General features: G+C 41.8%; 1 protein-coding gene across 3 annotated transcripts in view; it reads left to right on the top strand.

The window, feature by feature from the left end:
* The first annotated feature begins 260 nt into the window (after positions 1-260).
* The window catches only part of PEX10 (peroxisomal biogenesis factor 10), a 25711-nt gene continuing 14187 nt past the window's right edge, over positions 261-11784 (top strand). Inside the window, exons 1-6 of one of the 3 annotated variants that reach the window (XM_075018062.1) lie at positions 262-495; positions 2031-2111; positions 2690-3087; positions 5967-6142; positions 8105-8240; positions 8640-8980. In XM_075018062.1, coding sequence (XP_074874163.1) covers positions 384-495; positions 2031-2111; positions 2690-3087; positions 5967-6142; positions 8105-8240; positions 8640-8642 — 906 coding nt within the window. In that variant the 5' untranslated portion in view covers positions 262-383 and the 3' untranslated portion in view covers positions 8643-8980. Of the gene's footprint in view, positions 496-2030; positions 2112-2689; positions 3088-5966; positions 6143-8104; positions 8241-8639; positions 8981-11784 lie in introns of those variants that run through there. The other 2 variants (XM_075018061.1, XM_075018060.1) reach the window with 2 other exon arrangements.

The raw sequence follows: 11784 nt of genomic DNA, 5'->3' as shown, positions 1-11784 counted from the left end.
TAAGTCCCAGTCCAGTGCTCCATCCATTAGGCATCGCTGCCTCCTTACCATGGGCCCATCCTGAACCCTGCCAAGGGCCATCACTATGGCAACAGTCGCAGGCGCTCTAACTGCAAGGGGCAGACTCAGACACGTGTGGCAACCGCAAGGGATGATGGTACGGAGCGCGGGTACTGGTCACGAGAGCCCCACAGCTACTCTTGGCCCCTCCCATCTTGGAGGAGGGATGACGCACAAACGCTGCGCCTGGGTGAAGCCAGCATATCACGGCAACCTGGCTCTGTTACCACTGGTCTACATTTTATTTGTGACACTACGTGCAGCGGACGGTGGCCGAGAGAGGACGTGTTTCCTCCCTTTCGCCCTTCGTCCTCACTTCCGTGATGGCGCTGGCTGCCGCAGGGCCGGCGCATTTGGTGCGCTGCGGGCAGAAGGATGAGCTGTACCGGAGCGGGCTACGGAGCGCGGCGGGGGCAGCGTTGCATGGGCTGGCGGGTAAGGGGCTGGGACGGGGGTGGCTGAAGAGGTAAAGGGGGAGTGGCGGGGGGGCTCTCGTGGACTGGGGGAGGGGTAGAGAGGGGCTTGCGTGGGCGAGGAGAGGTGCGGGCGGGGGGCTTGTGTGGGGGGTTGAGTGCAGGGGCCTGGTCCCTGTGCACAGCACGGTCTCTGGGCTGTGTCTCTGTCTAATGTTAGTTTATTGTCCCCCTTCGAAATGTGATGCCTAGACAGCCCCCTCTAGTCCCTGGCTCCCCTTACTGCAATAGCCTCTGAAAGTGGCTGTTGAGAGCTTTCCTTGTGGGTACATAAAATATTCCTGGCAAGTGGAATTTTGCTTATTTAAGTGGCAAACATCGTATTCCTCTGCTACTGCCCAGCACAACACTAAATAAACTCCCTTATCAAAACAAAAAGTAGTCAAGTAGCACTTTAAAGACTAGCAAAATGGTTTATTAGGTGAGCTTTCGTGGGACAGACCCACTTCTTCAGACCATAGCCAGACCAGAACAGACTCAATATTTAAGGCACAGAGAACCAAAAACAGTGAGCAAGGAGAACAAATCAGAAAAAGATAATCAAGGTGAGCAAATCAGAGAGTGGAGGGGTGGGGGGAAGGTCAAGAATTAGACTGAGCCAAGTATGCAGACAAGTCCCTATAGTGACTCAGAAAGTTCCCACCATGATTTAAACCATGTGTTAATATGCCAAATTTGGCACATTAACACATGGTTTAAATCATGGTGGGAGCTTTCTGAGTCACTATAGGGGCGTGTCTGCATACTTGGCTCAGTCTAATTCTTGACCTTCCCCCCTCCACACTCTGATTTGCTCACCTTGATTATCTTTTTCTGATTTGTTCTCCTTGCTCACTGTTTTTGGTTCTCTGTGCCTTAAATATTGAGTCTGTTCTGGTTTGGCTATGGTCTGAAGAAGTGGGTCTGTCCCACGAAAGCTCACCTAATAAACCATTTTGCTAGTCTTTAAAGTGCTACTTGACTGCTTTTTGTTTTGATAGTGTATAGACTAGCAAGGCTTCCTCTTTGTTACTATTCTTCCTTGTCGAAGTGTTTCTAAGAAGTCAACAGTTCACGAGTCAGGCTTCCCCCAAAATAATGTAATTGGCTTAAAGATCATGCAGTTCCTTAGAATGATAAGCTTGGCCATTTGTAATTGGATTTTTTTTTTTTTTGAGACTTTAGGATTCGTCTTATCCAGCACCTCTCTGCAACTGTGGGATTTAAAACTTATTTTTAAAAGAGAGCTGAAATTCTTACCAACTATAGGGCTTTCAAAAGTTGAAAGTGTAAGTAGGATACCAAGTAGTGTAAAACTCTTGGTAAAATCACGTGACTTGACAACACTGTCTCATCCCTTCTTCACCTCTTGCCATTTCTCCTAGTCTGGAAAATGAAATTGGAGCAGTCTTTCTGATACACAGTGCTATAAAGTTTACACAGTAATCATGGCTGGGGAGCACTTTAAACCCAAGCAAAACTTATTTTAAAAACAACATAGTTAATCTTGCCTTTTAGGTGCTAAGAAATGGTTGGAATGGAGAAAAGAGATTGAACTTCTTTCAGATGTAGCATACTTCAGCCTCACAACTTTGTCAGGTAGTCTTGATACATTTTAACTATGTATTTAATATGGTATTGGGAGTGGGAGGGAAGGTTGGAGGCTTTGGTTTTGGTGTGAAGAAAAAGGAAAAGGGACTCTGATTTTTCTTTGTATTTTTTGCTGAGTTAATTATCTACTTACAAATATGTAATGGATCTGATACTATAAATTACTGTAAATATAATTAACGGAGGTCTTAAGAGTTCTATTTTTATACATGTCTCCATGTTAAATGTAAATAAATATGCAGTATTTGGCTTGTTTTAGATAATTTCTTTAAAATTCATATACAACTACCCAACCTTTACCATCTTGCTGCAACCAACACTACTGGCAGAATGTTTTCTGAGAACAGGATGCATGCCATGGAGAAAATGTGCTTTGTGGTAATAAGTCGTATTTGAGTAACTACAGGATTGGACCCATAAAAGATAATACAGTTTAACTACAATGATCGCACCATTCAGCACTGGAAATTAGCTACGCTGGGACTCCTAAAGATGGCATCTGTTTAACAAGGTATGTCAACAATTTAAATAAGAACACCATCTTCTCTGTGCATGTTATCTTTCAGGTTATCAAACTCTTGGTGAAGAATATGTTAATGTTATCCAAGTTGATTCTTCGAAAAAGAGAATCCCTTCAGTGATTCAACGAGCTGCACTGATTTCCCTTCATACTGTCGTGCCTTATTTGTTGGACAAAGGATTACTCCATCTGGAACATGAGCTGCAAACAGAAGCAGAAGGATCTAGCAGTTTGCAGAACAATGGTTTGCGTGGCAGGACTTTGGTACGAAGCTGGGTTCAGACACAAGTTCACAGACTGACAGAACAGCAGAAGAAGAGCCTTTTACAAACTGTGTATGTCCTCAAGCAACTCATCCCCCTGCTCCATAGGCTGCATCTGGCAATATTTTATATAAATGGCCTCTTCTATCACATCTCTAAAAGAATCACTGGAATATCTTATGTATGTATGTTAAAGAATTTGCTGGTTGAAGATGCTCTTCTTAAAGTAATGTATGTTGGCTTTATGTAAAATGGATGTAGAATTTGGCCTCTACTAATCTTGAAATTAGGCAGTTATTAATAATTTTAGAGAGTTTTCAATAATTCATGAGAGAGAGAGAGAGAGAGAGAGAGAGTCATGTTTCTCCCCTCCCACTTCCTTTTACTAGTCATTGCTAACAAATCTAGATTAATTGGAGATGGTTCAGGTCCTAATACAATGCTAGAAAACAAGTAAATCTAGCCAAAACTATATTTAGAGCACATGCATTCACTGATAATCTGTGTGGAAACATTGATAATTAGTTGATATGACTGTATTAGATGGGAAATCTGAATATGTATGGTCTTCAGTGACTTTTAGATAATAGCATAGAGATTGTGCTTATCATCTGCAACCTTGATACAAGCCTGAGAGGAGTTGTAAGTACTCTGGAGGATAGGATTATAATTCAAAATTATCTGAAGTAAATAGGATGAAATTCAGTAAGAACAAATGCAAAAGTACTCCACTGAGGAAGGAACAATCAGTTGCACATATACAAAATAAGAAATTAATGTCTGGTACAGATGCAAAAGGTTAGCTGGTTACCCAGTCACCATTAGGCTTATTGTAATTCTTACTACCAAAACAAAAAAGCAGTCAAGTAGCATTTTAAAGACTAACAAAATAATTTATTAGGTGAGCTTTCGTGGGACAGACCCGTTTCTTCAGACCATAGCCATACCAGAACAGACTCAATATTTAAGGCATAGAGAACCAAAAAATAGTAATCAAGGTTGACAAATCAGGCAAAAAATTATCAAGGTGAGCAAATCAGAGAATAAAGGGGTGGGGGGAGGGGCGGAGTCAAGAATTAGATTAAGCCAAGTTTGCAAAAGAGCCCCTATAATGACCCAGAAAATTCGCATCCTGGTTCAAACCATGTGTTAATGTGTCAAATTTGAACATAAAAGAGAGTTCAGCAGCCTCTCTTTCTAAAGTAACGAGTTAGCCAGATTTGTCAGATATACCAGGCCACAGCAGCCCCAGAGCAGTGTTGGGAGGGCCACTGGGGGGCCAGGGCTATGGCAGGATGGCTTAGTGGGGCTATAGCAGCACCTGCCATGCCTGCGCAACAGGACTGCAGCCTCAGAGATCCCCCTTGCCCTGGCTGCCCTGTGCCAGCCCACCAAGCGTTAACAAAACAATATAATTTTAAAAATTAACCTGATTTTGTATCAATAATTACATCCATACTCTGTAGGAAAAAAATTTTGTTGAAAGAGATCTAGGGGTTCAGGTGGACTACAGGCTAAACATGAGTCAACAGTGTGACACTGTTGCAAAATAAGCAAATATCATTCTGGAATGTATTAAAAGTAATACTGTAAATAAGACACAAGGGCTGTGATTACAGTGACCCGAACGGCCAGCAGCAGCATGCAAATGGGTGGTATCAAATACAAAGGGCTGCTGATTTTCATATTTACTTACTGGCAGACGCAGCCACCAGCACAAAAAAAAAAACTATGTAAATGTGGTTCTGCTGGTAAAACCTCACCTTTGTCAACAGCCTCTTATGCCTGGAAAAAATAAGGCATAAGAAGCCGCTGACAAAGGGGAGGTTTTGCCAGAAGAACCATGTTTTTTGTGCTGGTGGCAGCGGCTACTGGTGAGTGAATATGGAAATGAGCAACCATTTGTATTTGAGACTGCCTGTTTGCATACTGCTGCTGGCAGTTCAGGTCAGTGTAACCATAGCCAAGAAGTAATTCTTCTGCTCTGCAATGACTAGACTTCAACTGGAAGTATTCGGTTCTGGATGTCACATTTCTGGAAAGAGGTGGACAAATTGGAGAAGAGCAACAAAAATGATTAAAAGTCTAAAAAACATGACCTATCAGGGAAGAGTGAAAGAATTGGGTTGCTGTGTCTGCACTTGCACTCCTCTTTTGAAGGTGGTATGCAAATGAGGTGATTTGCATATCAGGTGCCTTGTTTGCATATTGTAATTTCTAAAGATCTGCTTTTGAAGGAAGAAAACCAGCGTAGACACTGCTCTTTCAAAAGTAAACCCCATCTTCGAAAGAATTCTTCTTCACATAAGAATCCTTCCCTTTTTTTATGTGAAGAAGGATTCTTTCGAAGATGGGGTTTACTTTCGAAAGAGCCGTGTCTACACTGGTTTTCTTCCTTCAAAAGAAGCTCTTTGGAAATCAGAATATGCAAATGAGGTGCCAGATATGCAAATCTGCACCTCATTTGCATTTTCAGTTTCCCTCATTTGCCTACATCTTTCAAAAGAGGAATGGAAGTGCAGACACAGCCAGTTTTAGTCTGGAACAGAGAAGACAAGATGTGATAACAGCTTTCATGTACCTAAAAGGTGGTACAAGAAGGAGAGAGAAAAGTTATTCTTAACCTGTGAGGACAGGACACAAATGGAGCATGGTAGATTTAGGATGGACATTAGGAAAAACTTCCTAACTGTCGGGGAGGTTAAGCACGGGAATAAATTGCTTGGGGAGGGTGTGAAATCTCCATCACTGAAGATTTTTTAGGAGCGGGTTAGATAAACACCTGTCAGAAGTGGTCTAAATGGTGTTTGGCCCTGCCATTAGTGTAGAGGACTGGACTTCACTTCCTGAGGTTCCTTCTAGTATCCAGTATTTATTAAGTCTTATTTTTACCTTCCTTCTTTGAGCTAGTGGTATAATGTAATGTAAAAATGTTACCGTTAAGAAAGTTAGGGGAGGAAATGGTGAACACGGGGTACGAGGAGACCCAGGGTGAGACTGAAGAAAACGCAACCTTTTGGATGGTAATTTAGCATTTATTTTCTTGTCTGAACAATGCAGCTTCGTGTTCCAGGATTGCCTGGAGATGACCAGAGTGTTCGATCAAGTTACAAGCTTCTTGGGATTGTTTCACTGCTGCACCTTGTACTGACAGTTGGCGTTCAGATCTACAGCTTCCAACAAAGACAGAGGGCCAGGCTGGAGTGGAAACTGCACCGCAACCTCTCATATCCAAAGTATGATGTTCCTAACTTGCTGAGAAGTGGGTGACAGCAGGAATAATTGCATGGGAATTTTTAACTATAACTAATGGTAAATTCTGTGGCGGGACTTTAATCACAGCTAACTACCAAGGTAACATGCATACTATAGTGTCTGAAGGGATTTCTTCAGATGCTATGTAATTGCGCTGTATCTATCACTAATGAGAATGTGTGTTCAATTGCAATAATCAGGTACGAATACACTTATCTTACTACTCTACTTCATAATGTCAGATATACTTAATCATTTTATTACTGCTTTCTTTTGTGTCTTCAACCACTAACATTCACCTGACTCTGGTGTTGGACACCAAATGAAGTTTTTCTTATCATTTTTATAATCTCTTATGTGTACATGATCGAATCTCACAGCCTAGTCATCAACCAGGACACCACTGGGCTAGATAGTCTTTGTCATGTTTGCTTGCACACTACAACATTTCAAGATTTTTAGTTCAGAGGAAAACAAATAAAACCATTAGTTGGTCCCAGTCCTCCTAATGGCAAAATGTATTGGAGGATATGCCTACACTGAATTTTAAAACCCACTGGCTACATCTAAACGTGCACCAAACTTCGAAATGGCCACGCAAATGGCCATTTCGAAGTTTACTAATGAAGCGCTGAAATGCATATTCAGCGCTTCATTAGCATGCGGGCGGCAGCGGCACTTCGAAATTGCTGCGGCTTGCCGCCGCCGCACGTCTCGTCCAGACGGGGCTCCTTTTCGAAAGGACCCCGCCTACTTCGAAGTCCCGGGACTTCGAAGTAGGCGGGGTCCTTTCAAAAAGGAGCCCCGTCTGGACGAGACGCGCGGCGGCGGCAAGCCGCGTCAATTTCGAAGTGCCGCTGCCGCCCGCATGCTAATGAAGCGCTGAATATGCATTTCAGCGCTTCATTAGTAAACTTCGAAATGGCCATTTGCGTGGCCATTTCGAAGTTTGGTGCACATGTAGACACGGCCATTGTGGAATATCTGAGCTGCACGGTATAGACTTACTTAGGCTACAATACTAACACAGTCATATAGAAGCAGCTCAGAAGTACCACGCCCTTAAGCTCCAGATCCTGAATTCTAGCCCAAGCTTGAATGTCTGTGTAGCAGTTGTTAGTGCTGCTGCACAAGCCCAAGGCTGTAGAGTCAGTCAGACTCGCTGCTGCAGGTTTTAAAACACAGGGTAAATGTACCCATAATCACCACCACCCCAACACACAATTGATTTTAATTGTCCACTTTGATAAAAATCTCAGCTGACACCAGGGATTAAATGGGCTACAATGAGTGATCTACTCACCTCCCACCAAAGGTGGGCATTTCAGGGCAGGATTGAGGCATACTTGCTATGCAGGAAACTACAGTACTGCCTGTACTGTATCATCACTTCCACCTCACGGATCTTTCCACAAGACCAATAGGGTCAAGCCCTGCACTCATGTTGGGCAACTACTGGCATCCTGTGCAGCCATCCTTTTTTCTTCTCCAACCTCACTTCCCTGCATAATGCCTGGACTATTTTGAGTGCTGTTATATTTTAATTTATTAAATGGTGCTTTCAAAATTGTACACCTGTCACTTCTCTCAAGCTTCAATTTTAGCAGACAACTCAGTCTATGAAATGGCAGATTATCAAATAACTTCACATTCAAATGAAGAAAAACATTGCCTTGACATCAGTGCTTCTATTCCTCTGTAACGTGTCCCATTCATTAACAGCATAGCGTAAATTATGGTCCAGGTTGTCTTGCACATCTCAGGCTTTGTTCCTCATATGTCATTCTCTGTCAGTATCACTGACACTTCTGAAATGTTGTTAATGATGGGAACACACAGAACTCTTTGGCATAAGTGGGGCTGTTTTCATACATTCTCAGTATTTTTTTTTAACATCGTCTGTCTGTCTGCATGTTAATACAACTATATTATTATTCAATCAGAAATCAGACAGAAGACAAATGTGTTATACGCAGTTCCCGATGCACGTTGTGCTTAGAAGAACGTAGGCATGCAACAGCCACTCCCTGTGGCCACCTCTTCTGTTGGGAATGCATCACGGAATGGTGCAACACCAAAGTAAGTGGAAGAGTTGGTTTTGAAAATGTGGAAGAACTGTTGTGTGATTGAAAAATTGTTCTAGAACAGACTCAGTTTTAAAATAACCTTCCCGTGCTAGTTAAGAGGCTCAAAAGCCCCATCCACATTTTGGAGGGGTCTGTGCTCGCCAGGGTGACCTGTTTAGAGCAGTAAATAAGTGTGTAAGTGTACTTTGCATTACACTAATGAGGGACATGGGTTTGAATGTTTTGTTCACAGCCCCAGTTTGCCTAGCCAGACTCAGAAATGTTGTTGAACTTTACAGAAGTCGTGAACTTCTATGAAGTATGGGATAAGTGTATTGCTAACATCTGGAGACCTGGGTTCTAATACTGCTATAAGTGAACTAAGAAAAGTAATATTTTTCTTTGACCCCAGTGAGCATTTATTCACATGAGACCACAGTATTACATAAGGACAACTGGAAAAGCCCAGGCGTGGTATAAAGCAGAGCTGATAGATCTGTCCTGGACGCAGTCTGCTAATCTGTCATCTTAATGGGCTACAAAATGTTATTTATTCTCTCATACTCTTGGTGGTGTAAATGGTTGCAGTTTGCTATGGATCAATTTTCAACGCTGTGGCTACTTTCATGATGATGGCAAGCTTCTTCATTAAAGTTTAAGGGTCCAGTACATGAATCATAGGGCGATTATTTAGAAATTAAAAGCATCTTACTACACCTGTTGGAAAATAAATTTCTTTCTGCAAGGGCATACAAATTAATGAACAACTCAATATATCAGTTGTCTGTAGGCTTAAAAATGTATATTTTCATGGGGCTGGGGAGATGCATTTTTCCAGAGGATGGCTTTTCTGATTTTACGCATGTCTGCACTACAAGATCTACAGGGGCACTGCTGTAGCACTTCAGAATGTCTGCTTATTACAGCAACAGAAGGGATTTGTCTATTGCTGTACCGCCCCCCTCCCCCCCGAGGCAGTAGCTTGGTTGATGAAAGAATTCTTTCACTAATTTACCTTACTTTACAGTGTTAAATCTACTAGTAAGTTCCCCCTCCCGAGTACTATAATTTGGCTGTTATAAAGCCTAATCTAAATCTAAAACTTAGCAGACACGTTATGAACCTAACAGTCTCCATGGAAAAGTGTCCAAACAACCTGATATGTTAAATAGGATTTTTCTCAGGCTCCAACAATACTTTTAAAACTCTTTCATGTTAACCCTATTGTTTTTAACTCAGTTCCAAATGGGAAAAGCTGTTGGGCTTTGTCTGGGTAACTGGTTGTATGTTGTCATTAGTTTTGTTCCAGCATTGATGAATTTTAGTACATCATCCAACCATGTGGCTTCAAAGGTTCCTTTGTAAGGGGATAAACTTACTGATTGAGTTTATAACAAGCAAATGCAGGCTGTTTATTACAAGCTGACCCTGAAGTCAGAGGCTAGCCTGTGACCATTCCCTGAGTAGGGAACATTGTATATCACAAGGAGTGGGCTCTTTAGAAAAGCAGTTGATCCAGATGTCATTTTCCCTCCACCCCTAGCTAATTATCTCTCCCACTTCTGATAAAAGAAGGTCCTCTCCCACTTCCACTCTCTCTCACACATGCCTAATAAATAAGCTGTCAGAGCATAAGACCTGCTGGAAGAGTGATCGTGTTTAAATGCTAACACTGCTTACTCAAAAGGCAAAATGGAGCCCTGCTAGTAAGCAGGCACCATCAATAAATACTAAAGGAGCTATACCTGCTTCAAGACATGTCCAGTATATCATGAATCAGATTGTTCATGCACACCTTTTCAAACCTGTTAGGCCCTTCTATGCCTATCTACCATATAAACTCCAGCAGTTCTTGTGAAACAGAAAAATGTAATAACTGTATATCCCTCCACTTTTCCTGTAACTACATTAACCTTTACTGTACATGCAACACTTCGCTACCTAGGAGAGTAAGCTTTTCTACTTTATTTGATACCAAGTACACACACAGCATTTTACTGGCCATTTCAGTGTCACGCTCCTGGGGTCCAAAATGGAGAGTGAAAAGAGACTATCAGTTTGTTCAGAGGACTTCTAATTTTGCACCCTCAATAAGCTGCAAATACAAATATTGAGAGAGTCCCATATATGATGACAGTTGGCACGTTAGAGGGTAGGTTCTGGCCCTCTTAAATCAACAGGCAAAGACCTACATCATGGAAGCCTCCAGGGCACACAATAGCATCCATAGACAGCTTAGTGCAGGAGTGGTCTTCTTTCTGTCAAGATCCAAATTTCTTGACCAAAGTATATCCAAGGTCCATACTCCAGAAGGATTTTTTCAAGAAGTGCAGTAAGTAAAAAGATTTCACAGGCCACTGAAAAGAATCTGGGGAATCCAGTTTTGACCTATGTTACACCTATTTACTACCCCAGCTTTCATAGTATTTCATACTGAACTCAGTCTGACACTTGCATCCTCAGATTTGAAGGTCATGGCACAACCTACCTAGAATCAAGCAAACAAAGGACTGCTGATCAAATTTTTATATTACCAATTTTTTTAGAAGCTAAGTGATTCCAGACTTCTATAACTGACCTGGCCAACCTCTCATCCTCTTGACTTTATAACCAGGAAAGCTTTTCCCTCTAGAGAACAAATAGTATGCAACCCTTCAACACTACCATGGATGTTCATAGTAATTAGGCCGTAGGTTATTAATGTCGATTGGGTCTGCAGCTAATTCCCCTGGGGCAGCAGTAATTGAGGTCAGAAGCCTAGCAAAAACAATAGCGCTCTGTTTTAAAAGTGGTATCTACTAAGTCTAGGCAAAGGAAAGTTCATGCAAGATGGCTCTCCACACAGGCTATTAGTTAAGGATCAGTCTCTAACACTTTTCAGCTTGGCACATCAGCAAGTACTTTCTTCTTTTAAACGTATGGCCAAAAAAAAAGTATGGCATGTGTAAGAGAAGATTTGAGTGAAATCCAAAGATGACAGATGGCTCTCAAACAATAGCTATAAGCTGCCTGGAACATTCAGATGGCTCAAGCAGTCTGCCTAATATATGGCACATAACTTTCTCTACAGGCTTACTGAATGCAGCATTGACTTAAAATCCAAAACATTAATAGTTCTACACCATAAGATTCTAAATAAGTAAACTGGCTCATTACCTACTGAACAAAGTGTGTGTGTGGGCTACTTGAAAGCAATTTTTGAAGATTTAAGTGAATTAGCCAACAGTCTGAATTCTTGTACAATCACAAATAAAATGATCTTGAACATAACTTGCAATGAGGAAGGTATTCTAGCATGTAGGGAAATTGGATTAAGAGGGAATTAGTTTCTAGTTTAGTGGATATTTCAGTTCTGGAGTTAGCGATCTTAGTGTTGCAAGTCATAATGCTGCAAAAACCTACTTCCGTTATTGCTATTGATGAATTTCCCAAAGGAGGGCTGTTTCTCCCACTGCAGCATACTGATTCTGGCTTAAAGATGACATACATTCACTGTCAGGGACAAGCAGTCTGGCTTACTGCTGAGGTGTGATCTGCCCCACACAGGTAGCGGTACT

Source organism: Carettochelys insculpta, chromosome 23 (genome assembly GCF_033958435.1).
Source record: "Carettochelys insculpta isolate YL-2023 chromosome 23, ASM3395843v1, whole genome shotgun sequence".
In the NCBI taxonomy this organism is placed as follows: domain Eukaryota; kingdom Metazoa; phylum Chordata; order Testudines; family Carettochelyidae; genus Carettochelys; species Carettochelys insculpta.
Note: the sequence above shows the minus strand (reverse complement) of the source record. Positions and strands in the feature narration are given on the sequence as shown.